The 19,225-nt window shown below is 35.1% G+C and overlaps 2 protein-coding genes across 4 annotated transcripts; both read left to right on the top strand.

Moving 5' to 3' along the window:
* The first annotated feature begins 6,425 nt into the window (after positions 1 to 6,425).
* Positions 6,426 to 11,971, top strand: LOC140974495 (cytochrome c1-2, heme protein, mitochondrial). 2 transcript variants are annotated; one of them, XM_073437975.1, is made up of 8 exons: positions 6,426 to 6,589; positions 8,096 to 8,175; positions 8,568 to 8,788; positions 10,238 to 10,517; positions 10,604 to 10,675; positions 11,131 to 11,247; positions 11,358 to 11,423; positions 11,616 to 11,971. In XM_073437975.1, the coding sequence occupies exons 2-8, from the start codon at positions 8,110 to 8,112 to the stop codon at positions 11,730 to 11,732; spliced, it is 939 nt and encodes a 312-aa protein (XP_073294076.1). In that variant the 5' UTR covers positions 6,426 to 6,589; positions 8,096 to 8,109; the 3' UTR covers positions 11,733 to 11,971. The 2 variants fall into 2 exon arrangements, with proteins under 2 accessions (XP_073294076.1, XP_073294077.1); XM_073437976.1 differs by having other exon boundaries at positions 6,492 to 6,624.
* Positions 6,519 to 18,554, top strand: LOC140974496 (cytochrome c1-2, heme protein, mitochondrial-like). Of its 2 annotated transcripts, none has more exons than XM_073437977.1 (8): positions 6,519 to 6,589; positions 14,545 to 14,624; positions 15,038 to 15,258; positions 16,669 to 16,948; positions 17,034 to 17,105; positions 17,633 to 17,749; positions 17,858 to 17,923; positions 18,148 to 18,554. In XM_073437977.1, exons 2-8 carry the CDS (start codon positions 14,559 to 14,561, stop codon positions 18,262 to 18,264), a joined length of 939 nt encoding a protein of 312 aa, XP_073294078.1. In that variant the 5' UTR covers positions 6,519 to 6,589; positions 14,545 to 14,558; the 3' UTR covers positions 18,265 to 18,554. The 2 variants fall into 2 exon arrangements, with proteins under 2 accessions (XP_073294078.1, XP_073294079.1); XM_073437978.1 differs by lacking the exon at positions 6,519 to 6,589 and adding an exon at positions 12,610 to 12,719.
* Positions 18,555 to 19,225: the final 671 nt, after the last annotated feature.

The following is a 19,225-nucleotide window of genomic DNA, read 5'->3' as shown; positions in this document are numbered from 1 at the left end:
ATTATATATATTTTTTATCAACATGTTCAAGCTCGTGATATTTTTTATTTTCGAATCAATAGAACATATGAACTAATATTTGTGAAATTTTAAAAGTTTTTAATGACACTAGCGATCAATTTTCAGGTTCTTATTATCCTATATCTCATTTAATTTTAACACATTGTTGCAAAATTGTATGTATTTTTAGTGAATATATTAAATCTAGTGATGATGTTATAGTTCAATATATTTATGTAATTAAAGCGAAATGAGAAAAATATTTTTTAGAAGCTCCAGAAATATTTTTATGTGCTTTTGTTTTAGATCATAGACTTAAATTAGATGATTTAGAAGAAATATTAATATTATATTATGATTATTTAGACCATAATATGGAAACGGTTCCTAACATGATCTCATTGATTGTGTTTACTATTAAAACTTATTTATATGATATTTATAATAAATATAATACCAAATACAGTGGAAAAATTGTTCCAAATGAATCAAAATCCACTGTCACTAGTAATGTTACTTCGAAACTTACTAGAACATAACTTTTATTAAGGGAACGAACAAAATGTCTACAAAGATCCTCAAGTTCAGTCAAGAACTTGAGAATTATTTTACCACTACTTTTAATTTCAGTGATGCAGATGAAGAAACGTTCAACATATTGCGATGGTAGTCGCAAAAAACACAAATATATCCAATTTTGTCTATAATGGTAAAAGAAATTATTGTTTGCCACATTTCAACGGTTACAGTAGAGCAAACTTTCAGTATTTGAGGAAATACATTGGACGAGAGACGTTCTACCTTAAGACCGAAAAATTTAGAAGTCCAATGTTTGCTCAATGATTGGTTAAAAATCGTTAGCCGAATACAATATATTAAAAGTGATGAAGAAGATCAAGATGAAACTGAGGGAACATCCAGAAAAACGACAGAAGAAAATACAAGTAAATGTGCTTGAATATAATGAAATGTAGTAGCCTTTGATGTTAAAAGTTGAAATGTAATAGATTTTTTATTGAAAAAATGTAATATATATTTTTTTATTGAGATAATGAAATATTTTATAGAGTTTTAAAAGTGCAATTGATAAGTGTTGTTTTTACATGTTTAGATTGTGTTATTTTAATATATTATTGCATGAGTTTAGGGTATCGATTATTCATTTTATATTCATAATTTATGTATATTGTTAGTCTCATATGTTTCGATTGATTTGTACCGGACATGTACGAGAAGCCATCAGCAAACAACAAAGTACATCTCATGAAAAAGTTATTCAATTTGAAAATGGGAGAAGGTGCTTTGCTGGCTAAACACATCAATGAGTTCAACACGATTGTTTCTCTGCTAACATTGGTTGAGATAAATTTTGATGATGAGATTCGTACACTTATTCTTTTGACGTCTTTACCAAATGTTTGGGAACCAATGCGGGCAGTGGTTAGCAACTCTGTTGGAAAAAGAAAGCTGTAATTCAATGATGTCAGAGATCAAATTCTTGTTGAAGAAGTTCGCATGATTGATTCGGGTGAAGGAACATCATTGAGATCTGCTCTAAATATCAAGAACAGAGGAAGAGGCAGAAGTGGCGAAAAGAGTTCTAACAGATGGCGCGGTAGGTCTAAGTCAAGAAATGAAAAAGACAAAACACTTTTGAAAAGAATTTGAAGTGCTGGAGTTGTGATGAAACTGGTCACTCGAAAAAGAATTGCAAACAACAAAGAATAATGCAAATGTTGTTACTGAGGAGGTAAATGATGCTCTGCTACTATCCATGGAAAGCTCGATTGATTCTTGGGTTATGGACTCAGGAGCTTCGTTTCATACCACTAGTAGTCGTGATGTATTCATTAATCACATCGCTAGAGATTACGAAAAAGTTTTCCTCTCTGATGGAAAACCATTGAAATAGTTGGTATGGGCGATGTTCGTATGATGATGTCAAATAGATCTGTCTGGAAAATCAACAAAGTCATACATTTGCCAAAATTGACATGCAATCTGATCTCAGTAGGACATCTCGATGACGAATGCCATAATGTGACTTTTGATGGTGGTTCCTAGAAAGCGAACAAATGAGCCATGATTATTGCTCGAGGAAAGAAAACTATAACACTTTATATGACTGCCAGTTGCAGAGATGCATTAGCAGCCGTGGATGCTTGAGCTAATTCAAATTTATGGCATTGTAGGCCTGGGCATATGAGTGAGAATGGAATTAATATGCTTGTATCAAACAAGAAGCTACAGGAATTAAAGACCGTTGAACACAAGCTATGTAAAAACTGTATCTTTGGAAAACAGAAAAAATGTGACATTTTCAAAAGACAATAGAGAACCGAAAGCAGCAAAGTTGGATATGGTTCATACTGATGTATGAGGACCATCTCTTGTGACATCCCTTGGAGGCTCAAGATACTACGTAACTTGTATAGATGATTCCAGCCGAAAGTTTGGGTTTATTTTCTGAAAAATAAATATGATGTTTATGAGACCTTTAAATGGTGGACAACTGTGGTTGAAAATGAGACCAACTTGAAGGTGAAGTGCTTACAGTCTGATAAAGGTGGTGAATATGAAAATGATGAGTTCAAGAAGTAAACATTTCTTTCTTGAAAGTGTTTAGATGTTTATCCTATGTTCATATTGACTCTGCTGGCAGAAAAAAGCTCAATCCAAAATCAAATAAGTGTTTCTTTATTGGTTATTGAGATAATGAGTCTGGTTATCGTTTCTGGGATGACCAAAATCGGAAGATCATTCGGAGCAGAGATGTAATCTTCAATGAGCAAGTATTGTACAAGGACAAGTGGAACATTGGAGCTGGAGATGAATGTCCTGAAGTCAAGAAGACTGACATAGTGTCATTGATAGATATTCCTGTGAATGAATCAAAAAGCAATATCCAAGAAGAAGAAAAAACAACTACACAAGATGATGACCCACAAACTCCGGTGATTGAACTCAGAAGATTTGTGAGAACAATTAGACCACTTGATAGATACTTTCCCGCACTTCACGATATTTTGCTGACAGACAAAGGTAAACCAGAGACCTATGAAGAGGCAATGCAAAATGATGATTCAACCAGGTGGGAGTTAGCAATGGAAGATGAGATGGATTCAGTGTCATCCAATCAAATGTAGGAGTTGACAGAACTTCCGCAAGGCAAAAAAGGATTACATCACAAGTGGGTCTACCAGTTAAAAAAAGAACATGATGGTAGCAAGAAGTACAAGGCAAGACTTGTTGTAAAAGGTTTTCAACAAAAAAAAAGAAGCATTGATTACACTGAGATTTTCTCTTCATTGGTTAAGTTAATCACTATCAGGATTGTACTCGGATTAGTGGCAAAAGAAGATTTACATCTGGAGCAGTTAGATGTAAAGACGACATTTTTCATGGTGACCTAGATAAAGAAATTTATATGAAGTAGCCACTGGGTTTTGAAGTACGAGGAAAAGAGAAAATGGTATGCAAATTTCAGAAAAGCTTGTACGGTCTCAAACAAGCTACAAGACAGTGAGTGGTACAAGAAGTTTGATGGATTTATGAGTAATAATGGTTTCCTGATGTGTCAAGCTGATCACTGTTGTTATGTAAAGAAGTTTGATGATTCTTATATCATTCTACTGCTATATGTAGATGATATGTTGATAGCATGATCTTGTTTGGAGGAGATTGATAAACTCAAGAAAGAGTTATCAAAAGATTTTCAATGAAGGATTTGGGTGCTGCAAAAAAAAAATCCTTGGAATGAGGATCTTTAGAGATCGGGTGAATGGAATCTTGAAGTTGTCTCAAGAAGAATACGTGGAAAAGGTGGTTAGCAGATTTAACATGGATGAAGCTAAACATGTGAGCACTCCTTTGGCTAGTCATTTTAAACTAACCAAAACACAATCACCTTCGACGGAGCATGAGCAGGCTTATATGAGCAATGTTTCTTATGTTTCTGTTGTCGGAAGCCTCATGTATGCAATGGTGTATACTAGACCAAACATAGCACATGCAGTAGAAGTTGTGAGCATATTTATGAGCAATCTTGGACAACAACATTGGGAAGCAGATAAATGGATTCTAAGGTCCTTGAAAGGTAATGCTAGTTTATCTTTATACTTCAGAAGGTCAAATTTGGGCTTACAGGGTTTTGTCGATGCCGACATGAGAGGTTACCTAGATGGCAGAAAAAGTACCACTGGGTATGTGTTCACATTAAGTGGTACGACAATAAGCTGGGTATCTAAGTTGCAAAAGATAGTTGCACTTTCAACTACTGAAGCTGAGTACGTAGCAGTTACAGAAGCTAGCAAAGTGATGATATGGTTGAGATTTTTTTTGGAAGAAATGTGTCGAAAGCTTGAAGGTAGCACGTTACACCGTGACTGTCAAAGTGCTATTCATTTAACAAAAAATCATTTTTATCATGCTAGTACAAAACATATACAAGTTCAGTACCATTTCATCAGACCAGTGCTGGAAGATGGAATCTTGTTGCTTGAGAAGATTCTCGGAAGTAAGAATCCAGCCGATATGTTGACGAAGGCTGTAACCATTGACAAACTGTAGTTGTGTTCAACTTCAGTCAGACTGCAATTATGAAAAAGAAGATATGAGCTGCTGCACTGATGGTGTGAAGACATGATTGAAATCAAGTCTTTAAATGAGAGAAATGTTAGATGGATAACATGGTTGGTGAAGAAATTTCAAACAAAACATGCAGCAAATCATTATTGACTAAGCTGCCATATTTGGTAGAAAAACTTGTATGGGTTCACACCATGGTTTGTATCTATAAATATGTAGCTTACCACTTCATTTAGTGCATCCCAAATCAAGAGCTTTTAAAGCTTATTATAATAGAGAGAACATTTGAGTGTTGAATGTTCTCTTATGTGAGTTGGAGAAATTATTTTTCTTGGTTATACTCGAATTGAGAGTATGACATATTTAGTGTATTGTTGTATACACTTGTTGTGATATTTCTCTTATTATAATATATCGACAGTAGCTTCGTAGAAGTAGTCTATCTTGGGTGAACCACGTAAATCTTTGTATTCATGTGATTATTTTATTCTGTATTTTTGGTATTATATTATCATCATGATCGACATCGTTTCGGTGTAATTACCCAACACAAAACGCCTCCCATTGAAGAGAATTAGCAGAAAAATATTAGTGATCAGCAATTTTACAATACAAAATAGTTAATATGGTAATAACTAACACACAAAGGAGTGGTGAACAATGTAAACATACCTGACGGTCTAGGCAAACACCTAAGATGGGGATGTCACTGCATTCAAGCAGGAGCCTTAGGCATATCCCTGAAATATTACGCTAGCAAACATCTAAGATGGGGATGTCACTGCATTCAAGCAGGAGCCTTAGGCATATCCCTGAAATATTACGCTATCATGACCCAATTGAATAACAAACAAATTGTGGTTTCTGTCTACGCAATCTTCAGAAAATATGGAAGGAAATCGCGAGAAAATTTCTTCTTCTATATCGAGCTGGGGCGGGTGAAATTTTCTAGCCCAACGTGAGTCTCACACAGAAAATTTCACTCGGGTACACTAGGGCGGACGGAATCTTCTGACTCTAGCGCGCTTGGCACACAATTATTTTTAGCCGAGCGCTAGGACGAGAGTATATATAGAGTCTAATAAATTACTTAAAACACAACATAAAATATACTAAAAATTATGGAAAAAAAATAGGATATTTTGATTTCCTTGTTTTGGATGTATAATGCGAATTGGAATTATCCACCAGGATGCAATTTTCGAAAGTTGTTTGTTAGAACTTAGAACATGTTTTATGTTCACATTTTTTCTGTGTCTTTAAGCCCAAGTTTGATTGAATATGCCTTTTCTCACCAGGTGTGAAAACAAGAAGAAAAAAAAATCTGAAATCAGGTTAGATATTATTCATATATCTTTTATATATGGTTCTTTATTTTATTTTTCAATTTAGCTATATGAAATATTTATTATATTCTAATTCTAAATTAATAATAGTTTTTGTCATTTGGGGATGGTATAAGCTCGTCAAATAAATGCTCGTTAATAATTGAATTTTGAGCATGATTTTTAGTCCTTGATTTTAACAATAATAAGTAATCTATAGTATTTATAAATTGAATGAAAATGAAAAAAAAAAGTATCATTTCTTCTCTTTATTTATATTTATAATATTTTTTATTAATCGCAATCTTAATCAATTGAAATAAACATGTTATTATTTATGAATAATCACTCTATATTTTATTCGATATTTTGAATAATCACTCTCCGAAAAGTACAACAAAAAAGGATATATGATTATAGAAGCACATAAAAAGAATGGGAGATTTAACTTATTGAAGCCCAGCCCATTGATATCTAAGCTACCATGCAAAGCCCAGCCCGTTCCAACGTTAAAATAGAACAGTTTTTTTCTCTCTTTCTTCCTTTTTTCCCTAAACGCAGATAATATTTACCATTGACAAATCGGTTGTGAATCTCTGTGCACTGCTCCCATTTATTCATCGGATCTCCCTAATCTCGCCACCGCCGCTGCCAATTGGTTTTTCCATTATTTACAGGTGAATTTTCTTGTGTCCTACTCCTTTCGATCTGTGTGAGTTTGTGCAAGCTTAATCGTCTTTGATTTTATTTTTGTTGAGTGTCGTTCTTGTTGGAAATTGTGGGTTTTTTTTCTCAGTTCATTGGAATTTATGGCCATGTTTTTCTGACCCGTGAAAAATCTTGAGCTGGATTTGTGTTTTTAACTAGTCCAATTTGAGCTGAATAACGAAGACTCGTGTTTCTGCGTAAACGAAATGCTGCGTCTTGAATTAATTTTTAACCGACTTCGTGATGAATGAAATATATGGGAAAGGATTGCTCTTAGCCAGGTAGACAATAGACAATAAAATTTGTGGGATGTTATGGTATTTGTTATTGTACAATTTACATGATGTCAGATGACTCTTTTTGTTTTCACTGTTTGTGGCGTCGATGGGACTAATTTTTTGCTTTGACATATGACTGCTGCAAATAAGTTGCTGTCCCCGTTGGTAACTTTCTTTGTCAATGGTTTTTGCATGGGTCTCCACTCTCCAGTAGGTAGGGAACCAGATGGTTCCTCTTTCTGTTTAACCTGAAGTCGATCTACAATGAATATGAGGTCAGGCAGTGCCTTAGCTGCTAGCAAGAGAGAAGCAGAACTTAGAGTGTCAATTCATTGTAATCTTCAGCAAAATTTCTTTCTAGTTTTGCGTTTGACAGGAGGAAGGGACACTGAATAAGATTGCAAGGGTTTCCGAATAAGAACAGTATAAACTAAGGCTAGTTCCGTCAACCAATGATTAGAGTGGGCAATCTTTCCATATTTTGCTCAAATAACTGTTTTACTAAAATAATCGCACGATGGGGCTCAAAACTTATTGAATCCACAAGAAGTAGTATCTTGATAGTACAGGTCCCGCAACCAATGATTAAGTTGCTATAATTTGTAATTTTTCATCTAATTTTTTCAAAAATATTTTACATTGCTTTCAGTGCGCTTACTTTTCAACGTAGAGAAGAAGAGGTAATTAGAAAACACCCGTTGTAGTACATATTCTGTGTCAGGCTTCAGCTAAGTGAATCAAAAAAGGTGCAGACTTGAAATTTTTTAATAGTAGAGATGGGCTGCAATTTGAAAATTGATCTGCATTATATGTAAAGGCAGTGAATTTTCATCCTGTGCTTAGGTAGGATACTTATCACTTGTAGTTGACAAGCAGTATCTCTGTCAACTTTTGGTCTCAACTGAGAACTTGTGAAATACTTGAGGGTGCTCACCCAAAACATTTATTTCTGTTTTTTTTTTAAAAAAAGTTGATATTCCATCTGAAACAATTAAATAATTCGATTTATTCTTGATTTTATAAACACGGGTTATGGATTTTGGTTGATGACTGCTCACTGCTTGTATCTGCTCTCCAAGTTTGATATGGGCCAAAATGCTGCTCAGTTTCCGTAATATGTAATTGCAAATGGGTTTTGTTCGTCTTGTATTCTTGTATTTGATTTTTTACCCTTATTGGTTTTTTCTCTATAAACAGCGTGCTGATTTAAGATGTTTGGAGGTAGAGCGATCTATCAGTTGCTGAGTGAGAGACTTCAGTCACAGGCTACTGTAAAGGTTCTATTCTTTTAGATCCTTTCCTTGTAGTTCTTTTTGAGCTTCCATGTGATTAACAATGATTTAATTTATGGTTTGTAAACTTTGTGCGCCTAGATAAAACAAATGTGGAATGGGAGTATATTAGAAGTTTTTTTTGTAATTGTGATCCCCACTAAAGAGTAGGGCATTAGTCTTGTGACTGTTAATCACCAGAACATAATTTTACTATTTTTCCGATTGAGTAAATGAGTTAGGTTAGTCACGAGTTTCTGCTTTTGTAATGAGTGAATGAGAAAGCACCAGATGTTTGGTTATTGACCAAAGCTTGAAGCATAAGATTCGCTTGCCAGAAAATTTTGTTTTGAGGAAAAAAATTGAAGTACAACTAATTTAATTGTTTCCTCTTTCAGGCATCTCCTGTTTTATCATCTTTTATTTCCAAGAAAATGCATGAAGAAATTGGATCCGCTACCTCAAAGTACTTGAGAGCTGTAGCCCTCTTTGGAGCAGGTGTATCAGGGCTGCTGAGTTTTGCAACAATGTCAGCTTGTGATGAGGCCGAGCACGGTTTGGAACCCCCTAGCTACCCCTGGCCCCACAAGGGCATTCTGAGTTCATATGACCATGCCTCGTGAGTTCTTCATTAGCTCATCAATATCTTCTAAATGTGTTCTTTTAAATGGCCATACTTCATCAGCTTCTGTTAGCTTACTAGTATCTTCTAAAGGCTAATCAATCTTCAAGACATATTAAGCTTTGTCGTAAGATTCCACTCAATTGCAGCTTTGTCGGGAGTAATTGTCATGGATTTACTTCTATTTACTTATCAAATATGTTTCATGTGGTATTTATCTTAGACCTCTGTCCATAGACTACTAGGTGTGAAATATTTTTACAATCATAAATCACAATGTTGTAAATGGCGGGACCGCCTACCGCCTCGGCCGCCTAGGCGGTTGAATTTTGTCCTCATCGGACATGCTTCAACTTGTTCTACAATACCCGCAATATGATGTTTCATCCTAATCTCCTCCTTTAATAAGCCTCTTACACAACTTACATGTGATCCAATCCCTTTTCTCTTTATTATACAACACCACATATTCCCAAACAATATCATTAGACTTTGGCTTAAATTCCAACTCCGGTTGTTTATCCTTTTCCGCCATTAATCTTCAACAATAAATCAATAATATTAGGAAAAAAACAAATATGATTTTGAAATCACAAAATCTGAAGTATTACAAAAAAGTATGATAAATAATAAATATGCAATGCCTAACCTAAAGATTCTTGCTGCTGGTGGCGGCGGGCGGCAAGCGGTAGACAGTTTGTGTGGTGAGTTTAGTGGTTGATAGTTAGAAGGAGTGAGAACCAAAAGTAAAAAAGAAAAAAAAGATGTGATTTAAATATATAGGGTTTTGATTTTTAAAATTAGTTAACTTTGACTAATTTTTAAAATTTGTTGATTACAACTTAAAAATGTTGACTTCCTCACTTGGCCCGCCTGTCCCGCCTGCCCACCTCCTCCACGCGTCTCGGCCACCTGCCCACCGCCGTATAGCTTGGGCCGCCTAAAACATCCGTTTCATATGTAGGCGGTGCGGTCGAGGGCTGCCTACCGCCTAGGCGGCCGCCTCAACCGCCATTTAGAACATTATTAAATCATGAAAATATCTTCATCAGCTGTATTGTCCATTTGTCTGTAGTTTTCCATGTATAAGTCTAGTTTGTCTTGGCATTGAGAATTGTGCATCAATATTTTCATTATCACCTTACGGTCAATTTCTTTATTTTTCGAACATTTCAAAACCCTTTTGTTTGGTTGTTACATCTCAATACCATGGATATATGATTATCAATGTTATGAATTCCTTATTACAAGATTCTGAAATCATTTTGAGATAGCTCTCTAGGAAATATGTATTCTTCTATGGTGATTCAATGCCCAGATTTTCCCTTTCTGAGTACATTAAGTACAGGTTTTCAGGTTATAGTGAAAAAATGCTTGAATTATTTATCTGGAATGAATGGGCTCCCTGACATCTTGTTCTCAAATGTTGTTATCAATTTTAAACAGGATTCGTCGTGGTCACCAGGTTTATCAACAAGTCTGTGCTTCCTGCCATTCCATGTCATTAATATCATATCGTGACTTGGTTGGTGTGGCTTACACAGAGGAGGAAACTAAGGCCATGGCAGCTGAAATTGAGGTTGTGGATGGGCCTAATGATGAGGGAGAGATGTTTACTCGTCCTGGGAAACTCAGCGATCGTTTTCCTCAGCCGTATGCAAATGAACAAGCAGCTAGGTTTGCTAATGGAGGGGCCTATCCTCCAGATTTAAGTCTCATTACCAAAGTATTTCCTGCCTCGACATCCAATATTTTACTCGAAATTCCTTTCTACTATCTCTGTCAGCTAATGTGCAACTTTTGTCTTATCAGGCTCGTCATGATGGTCAAAATTATGCTTTTTCACTCCTTACCGGATATCGTGATCCTCCTGCTGGTGTTTCAGTAAGTCCCATTTTTTTCTCTTTTGCTATGCATCAATATTGCATATTGGCCATATTTTCTGAAGTACTGATGCTTGAGTGAGCCACAACCTAGACTTGACCAGCAGATGTAAGGCCTTAATCTGGATGTGGTTATGGGTTGCGGTCAAGTGGGTGGCATGTGTTATTGTATTCATGAGAAAGTTTTGAAGTTGAGATATTCATTAACGTTTGGGCCGTATTTGTTATTCTTTTTTTTTCCCTTCCCAAAATTTGATTAATTTTTTTGATATTCTGTTTTGGGATTTGGATTTGTATTTTCCTTTATCCTTGAGCTAACTGCATATTTGTTCACAAAACTTGTTCATAATTTCCATTGAATCGTGTTGCATTTCTTCTGCATTGTTCCTTTTTGCATTTTAGCTTGCATCTTTATGTTTTGATCTTCTAAGTAGATGCTATATTTTCCTCCTTTAGATTCGTGAAGGACTGCATTATAACCCTTACTTCCCTGGGGGAGCTATTGCTATGCCTAAAATGCTTAATGATGGTGCTGTGGAGTATGAAGATGGTACCCCTGCGACAGAAGCTCAGGTTGGTTCACTTGCTGATTCTTCATTTTTGACTTTGTACACACACATTTCAATTTTTAGGACCCATTGCCTTTAATTATGATCTGAGTTATCTTCTGCATGTCTTTGTAGATGGGAAAAGATGTTGTGACATTTTTGTCCTGGGCCGCGGAGCCTGAAATGGAAGAGAGAAAACTGGTTAGTGATCACTCATATATTTAATGTAATTTAAAATTCATCGAAATAAAAGAAGAAATTTCAAATTCATTGAATTCAAAAGTTCTCTATATAAGATGGAAATCATGAATTTGAAAATTCGGAACATAGCATTAAGGTATTTTGTTACTTGTTTTCATTTTGCGCGCCGACATTGCTGTATTACAATTGTAGATGGGATTCAAATGGATATTTGTTCTATCGCTTGCACTTCTTCAAGCTGGTTACTACAGGCGGTTGAAGTGGTCCGTTCTCAAATCTCGAAAGCTGGTTCTTGATGTTGTCAATTAGATTCCTAGGACTTTTTCCTAGTCCATTGTGTATTGAGAATCTGAAATCGGCAAATAATAATACTTTGTCATGCGCTACTTCAATCTTTCTGTGGTAAACCAGATTGCATAGTTTTCAGTGGTGCCCGAGAATTATTTTCCAATAAGACTATCATTATTGAACGATGGCTTGTATAATGCGCAAGCTTATGTTTATTCTTGTGGTGTTGGAATTGGACGATGAATGATTTTTTTTGGTGACTCTCTTGTTTATTGTCCCTTTTATATTGGAGATTTGAATGGTATAATGCCATGATAAGAAATCCACAGAAGAAAAGGACTAACGATATTTCTACTCTTACCCACCTCGCATTTTACTGTGTCATAAAATGGTTATTAAAGTATCGAGGAAATTTTAACTATTTTGAATTGTCACAAAAAATTTAATTTATTCGAATAACTGAGACAAAAAACTTATTAGCTAAAACAATCACAAAATCTCGTTTTGTGATTCAATTTTGATATCTAATTTGACATGATCAATGAAAAAATATTATTTTTATGTTAATATTTTTTTTTCGGTCATTTTATTCATTATATATTATTTTCATGTTGAATAATTTTTTAGATGAATAATATACAATTTTCTTTTTATAATTTATTATTATAATATAATAAATATGAATTTATTTTTATAATTTTAATCGATACATTATTCTTGAAAAGTAAATACGTGTCTAATTGAATATTAACAAACAATATTGGACTTCAAAAAATTTAAGTAAAAAGTAAAATTGACTTGTTATTTCAATCATAATTTAAGTAAAAAGTGAAATTTATCATTTATAATTTCAATTTATTGACAGTCCAGTCCAGTCCAGTCCTTTCAATGCCCAGCCTCTTCTAACGTATGCATCGAACAGCTTATTTTATTTTCCCAAACGCCGAAAATTTCTACCATTTCCACTTATCGGATCAGGGCTGCCAACAGGTTTTCCATTATTTACTGGTAAATTTTCATCCATCCTTCTCCTTTAGATCGGTGCTTCATTGAGTTATACACAATCTTCTTTGTATCTATCCTTGATGAATGTCGTTCTTGTTGGAAGTTGTGGCTTTTTTCATATCATAGAAAGTTATGGCTGTGTTTTCTGACATATTGAATAGCTTGAGATAAATTTGTGTTTTTAACCGGTTCACTTCGAGCTATTTAATGAACTCTCGTGTTTCTGGCGTAAAAGCAAATGTCTGCGTTTTGAATTTTTAGAAATGTTCTTTACCGGCCTTGGTTGTGGGCTGACGAACATATATAAGAGAGCTCTTAGCTATGTAGACTATAGAATTTGTAGAATATTATGGTATTTGTTATTTTACAATTTACTTGGTGTCAGACGACTTTGTAGTTGATGCTGCTTGTGTAAACCGATGCAAAATGTTGTCGATGGGACAAATAATTTGCTCTAAGACACGTCTGCTGCAATGATGTTGCTGTCCCACTTTTGTAACTTCAGTTGAAAATGGCCTTCTTGTACTGCTCTTCCACAAATAGGGAATGTGATGGTCCTTTCGATATACCTGAAGTTGTCCCTCAATTAGTATCAGGTCAGGCAGTGCCTTAGCTACTAGCAAGAGATAAGCAGAACTTTGAGTCAATTCATCGTAATCTTCTGACCATTTCTTTCTAGTTTGGTATCTGAAAGAAGATAGGAATATCACGTAAGATTGCATGGTTTCCAAATAAGAATCGTAGCAACTAAGGCCTAGTCCTGCAAAGTGAAGGGATTGGGTTTAATCAATGATGAGATAGGGCTATCTTTCCAAAGTTTGTGGCATGAATAAACTCGTTGCTAAAATCGTTGCATGATGGGACTCACAACTTATTGGACACGTAAACGGTATATTTTTAAATCTATCAAGGCCTTTCAATAGTGGTCAATGAAATTGCAGTCTTTCATCTAGTTCTAAATTCAACTTTATGTATCCAAAAATTTGGATCCTTTATATGTTATTAATGCAAGGAGAGTCGAGAAAAGCTGGAATTTGGATACATTAGGATCCATTCTGCTGCACAGCTTCTACAACATCACCCCATCAATGATATCTTTGTAGAAAGTCATTGCGAAACTCCTCGGTTTCTCCCTCTGATAATCAAGAGGATCATCACTTTCAGAATTAGGTTTAAGTTGCTATAACTTGTAGTCTTTTACCTAATTTTTCAAAAATTTGACACTATTTTCAACGTGCTTGCTTTTCAAAATAGAGAAAAGGAAATGAAAAAAACCTTTGCTCTAGTACATATTGTGTGTCTGCTAAGTGAATCAAGAAAGGTGAAGGCTTGAAAATTTTTTAACAGGAAAGATGGGCTGCGGAGTTAAAATTGATACGCATTACCTGTAAACGCAGTGAATTATTATCATATGCTTAGACAGGATTGTTATTATCTCTATTTGACAACTAACAACCTGTGTCAACTTTTTTTGAGTGAATTTCTTGCAGGTCCCAGTTTACTCCTTTCCACAGACGTATATCTCTGGTTTTTAATAAGTGTATGAATATTATTTCTGAAACAATTAACATGATCCTATTCATTCCCTATTTAACAAACATGGGTTGTGGATTTTGGTTGATGACTGCTTTGACCTGCTCTCCGAGTTTGACATGGGCTAAGATGTGACTCATTTCCGTGTTATGTATTTGTAGAACTAATGCTTTCCATTCTTTTACATATTTGCCCTTGAATGTTCAGTCGATGAGATCATTCAACTAATCTCAGTCGAGTTTTGTTCATCTTATATTAGAATATTTTTCCCTTGTCACCTTTTCCTCTATAACAGAGTGCTTATTTAAGATGTTTGGAGGTAGAGCAATCTATCGGTCTCTGAGTGAGAAACTTCAATCACAAGCTAACGTAAAGGTTATGTTCTTCAGCTCTTTTCATTATTATTAATCTACCACGTGATTAATATCGATTGAATTTATGCTCCATGAACTTTGTGCTTCTGGATAAAACAATGTGGAGTGAGAGGATACTAAATTTTTTTATATTTGTGATTGCCACTTAAGAGCACTACTCTAGTCTTGTGCCCGCTCGTGACCAAAAATATATTTTTACTATATGTCCTATTGAGTGAAGGAGATAAGGTAATATATTTTTACTATATATCCTATTGGTTTCTGCTTTGTAATGAGTGAATGAGAAAACAACACATGTTTTGTTTATCAACAGAAACATGGAGCATCAGGGTCAGTTTACAGCCTTACCTGAAAACTTCGTTTCAAGGAAGAAAAAATTGAAATAGGTCTACCTCAATTTTTTTCCTATTTCAGGCATTTCCTGTTTTATCATCTCTTATTTCCAAGAAAGAGCAGGAAGAAATTGGATCTACCTCCACAAAGTACTTGAAAGCAATAGCCCTCTTTGGAGCTGGTGTATTAGGGCTGTTAAGTTTTGCAACATTGTCATCCTGTGACGAGGCTGAGCACGGTTTGGAACCCCCAAACTACCCCTGGCCCCATAAGGGCATTCTGAGTTCATATGATCATGCTTCGTGAGTTCTTCCTTTAGCTTACTAGTATCTTCTGAATGTGTTCTCTCTTATATGGCCATGCTTCATTAGCTTCTATCGTTTACTAGTATCATTTGAAGGCTAATCCATCTTCAAAGACATATTAAGTCTGTTGTGAAATTCTACTAAATTGCAAGGACTAATTTTCGTAGATCCAGTTATATTGACTTATTCTGAATGTTTCCTGTGTTGTATATATTAAACCATTCTCCGTACATCAGTAGGATTTAAATGGACGTCGTCTTTTATCAACTATATTGCTATAATTTCCATGTAAACGCCGGTCTTGGCGTTGGGAAGTTCTGCATCAATATTTTCTTTATCACCTTGCATTCCGAAGCCACTTTGCTTGGCTATGAGTCTATGATATATTAATGTTGTGGATTTATGTTTGTTTATATGGTTGTGAATTTCTTTTACCAAGATTTTAAAATCATTTCAATATACATGTCTTTAGGAAATTGCACTCTCATTTGGTGGATCAACGTCGAGATTTCCCCTTTTCAAGTACATAGAACTAATGTTCTAAAAATCTTGAAGTGTGGCCGTCAATGTCAAGGATTAAAAGTTATAAGTTTAAATGTGCTCAGTCGAAGCTTAGCGTAAAAAAACCATATCTAATTTTTAATACAATTTTGATTATCTTGAGCCAGATAACAGATATAATACTATATAAACAGAATAAACTAAGATTAAATGCATAAACTTTTTATCGGGGTTTTAAATGAGCCTATGATTTTTTTGAAAGAAAGAATTTTTCCTTCATAATACACCTAGGAGAAACCCTCGCGACAAGCTCCTGAGCAAGGATGGTCATAGATCAGATAAAACACGACCCTTGACAAAGGTTGCCTGAGCCGGATCAATAATAGATTCAAGAACACTGGAAATCTCGGATGCCAGCATCTTGGAGATAACGTTGTAAAACACATTACAACAAGAAATGGACCTATATTCCCTAACCCGAGAAGCGTGTGAATTCTTGTGGACAAGAGCAATGACAAAGTGAATAATCTGCTTCAAAAGAGAACTAGTGTGAAAGAACTCCAAGACCGCTAAAAATCAATATCAAATTTTTCAAATTTAATTTCTAAAAAATTATTAAAAATTTAATATTATAACAAAAAGGCATGTGCTTTTGCATATTACAGTCAACCATCGCTTTGACTTGTCTCACTTTGTGATCAAATAGTTGTGTTTTACGTACGCTTCGCTACCTGCTTATTCTTGCTTAATCATCACGTAATTTTACTTTTTTGAGTATTGTATAGAATACTCCTTGTTAGGATAAAGTGAAGCAAACGCTCATATTTTTCTTTTTATTTAAAAAGGATGAGCTCTAAAGTTTTCTCTCACATTTTGTTCTCAGATGATGTTATCGATTTTAAACAGGATTCGTCGTGGTCACCAGGTTTACCAACAAGTCTGTGCATCCTGCCATTCCATGTCACTGATGTCATATCGTGACTTGGTCGGTGTGGCGTATACAGAGGAGGAAACTAAGGCTATGGCAGCTGAAATTGAGGTAGTGGATGGACCTAATGATGAGGGAGAGATGTTTACTCGTCCTGGAAAACTCAGCGATCGTTTTCCTCAGCCATATGCAAATGAACAAGCAGCTAGGTTTGCTAATGGAGGGGCCTATCCTCCAGATTTAAGTCTAATTACCAAAGTATTCCTGCCCCCACTTCAAATATTTTACTCAAAATTCATTTCTACCATCTCTCTCACCTAACTTGCAACTTTTGAATTGTTAGGCTCGCCACGAGGGTCAAAATTATGCCTTTGCACTTCTTACAGGATATCGTGATCCTCCTGCTGGTGTTTCAGTAAGTTGTTTGTTCTCACTCTTTTGATTATGCATCAAGATTGCCTCTTGGCCTGTATTCTCTAAAGCACTGATGCTTGATTAAGTCACAACCTAGAGTTGGACTGATGGATGTAAGACTTTAATCTTGATGTGGTTTGTCTTAGCATCAAGTGGGTGGGACGTGTCATTTTATTCAGCAGAAAGTCTGAAATTGGACAGGCATTTATGTTTTGGGCATTGTTTCTTTTCGAATTTTACTATTCTTTTCGATATTCAGTTCTTTTGTGTTTTCAATTTGTATGTGCCTTGTGCTCTGAGCTAAGTGTGGAGTTATTTGCTAAACTTGCAGATGCGATATTCAGTTCTTTTGTGTTTTCAATTTGTATGTGTCTTGTGCCCTGAGCTAAGTGTGGAGTTATTTGCTAAACTTGCAGATGCTTTCCTTTTTAACAGTGTTGCCTTTCTTCTGCTATTTTTCTTTTTAATTCAAGTTTGCGTCTTTGTTTGTTGATATTCCAAGTTAGTTGCTATATTTTCCTCTTCTAGATTCGTGAAGGACTGCATTATAATCCTTACTTCCCTGGGGGAGCTATCGCGATGCCTAAAATGCTTAATGATGGTGCTGTTGAGTATGAAGATGGTACCCCTGCAACAGAAGCTCAGGTAAGTTCATTTGTTGATTCTTCTTTTTTGACTTGGCACACACACGTCAATTCTTAGGACCAGTTGCCTTTAATTGTCATCTGAGTTATCTTCTGCCTGTCTTTGTAGATGGGAAAAGATGTTGTGACATTTTTATCCTGGGCCGCGGAACCTGAAATGGAAGAGAGAAAACTGGTAGGTGATCTCTCATGTGTAAGGTTGTGTTTGTTGTAATTTAAAATAATTACATTCATTAAAATAGAAGAAATGCAATTTCAGATTCATTGAATCCCAAAGGTGCCCACGGAGATGATGGAAATCATGAATTTGAAATCTTATAATTTAAAAAATCCTTCAATGGTTCCATAGCATAAGGTTTTTTTTTTTTTTCAACCAACATTGCTGTATTACAATTGTAGATGGGATTCAAATGGATATTTGTTCTATCGCTTGCACTTCTTCAAGCTGGTTACTACAGGCGGTTGAAGTGGTCCGTTCTCAAATCTCGGAAGCTGGTTCTTGATGTTGTCAACTAGATTTTCTTCTCTGTCCATTTTGCCTTGAGAATCCGAGATCAACGAATAATGGTGCTTTGCCACACACCACTTCTATGTTATGTGGTAAACCAGATCGCATAGTTTTAACTTTTCAATTGTGCCCGAGAATAATATTTTTTTAAAAAAAAATGAGGGTATCCTTATATAATGCATAAGGTGATGTTCAGTCTTTGGAGTTTGGAATTGGACGATGAATGGGACTTTCTTGTTTTTTGTCTCAATATTTTGTTTGTTGACTCGAATGGTGTAATCCCATCCCATGATAAACACATAGATATGTGTTACCCACATTGTTATAACGTGATCGGATGGGGGAGGCTATCATAAAATTTGTTTAAAAGCGGATTTCAAAATCTCTGTAATTTTTTCAAGGATGTCACCATATGGAGTTGAATGCCTCTATTGGCTAGCAAATGCTTTTTTTTTTTTTTTTTTGGGTAATGTATTTAACCGACCCACTAAATAAAAAACAATACATTTTTGGCCCAAAAATTCATTAACTTGAGTCTCTTCAAAAAAATATAAACAGATGATACTGCATCAAATTAATGTTTTTGTTATTTTATCTTCTATTTTTTTTAAAAAAAAATTATTATTATTTTAAAAAGGAAAAGGAGAAAGTTAATTTGTCAACGTAGATGGCGTATATTTTATAAGATCAATCAATATTCTTACTTTATTGTTTCCACGCATTTTGGTGAAAAATTGAAATAAGTCATCATCAACCAATTAATAGCGATATATAACGTCCCATGAATTTTCTTGGAAAAATACAATTAAGTACCCCATGCAGACCACATTTTCCTCGTCCGCATCAGTTTTTGAGATTGCACAGTTTCTTTTTCTCCTCAATTCCATTCTGCAAGCTGAAAAAGATTCAAATGGATGCCGTACGTAGTTCCCGTTAAACGAAGATGACTTCTATTTCAAAGATTTGAGA

The sequence above is a fragment of the Primulina huaijiensis genome, chromosome 3, assembly GCF_012295235.1.
Source record: "Primulina huaijiensis isolate GDHJ02 chromosome 3, ASM1229523v2, whole genome shotgun sequence".
Taxonomy (NCBI): Eukaryota; Viridiplantae; Streptophyta; class Magnoliopsida; order Lamiales; family Gesneriaceae; genus Primulina; species Primulina huaijiensis.
Note: the sequence above shows the minus strand (reverse complement) of the source record. Positions and strands in the feature narration are given on the sequence as shown.

Coding starts and splice junctions, on each gene's coding strand:
- LOC140974496 (XM_073437977.1), top strand. CDS start 14,559: ATGTTTGGAGGTAGAGCAATCTATCGGTCTCTGAGTGAGAAACTTCAA. Junction 17,750..17,857: donor CCCCTGCAACAGAAGCTCAG/GTAAGTTCATTT, acceptor CTGTCTTTGTAG/ATGGGAAAAGATGTTGTGAC. Junction 17,924..18,147: donor AAATGGAAGAGAGAAAACTG/GTAGGTGATCTC, acceptor TTACAATTGTAG/ATGGGATTCAAATGGATATT.
- LOC140974495 (XM_073437975.1), top strand. CDS start 8,110: ATGTTTGGAGGTAGAGCGATCTATCAGTTGCTGAGTGAGAGACTTCAG. Junction 10,518..10,603: donor ATTTAAGTCTCATTACCAAA/GTATTTCCTGCC, acceptor TTGTCTTATCAG/GCTCGTCATGATGGTCAAAA. Junction 11,424..11,615: donor AAATGGAAGAGAGAAAACTG/GTTAGTGATCAC, acceptor TTACAATTGTAG/ATGGGATTCAAATGGATATT.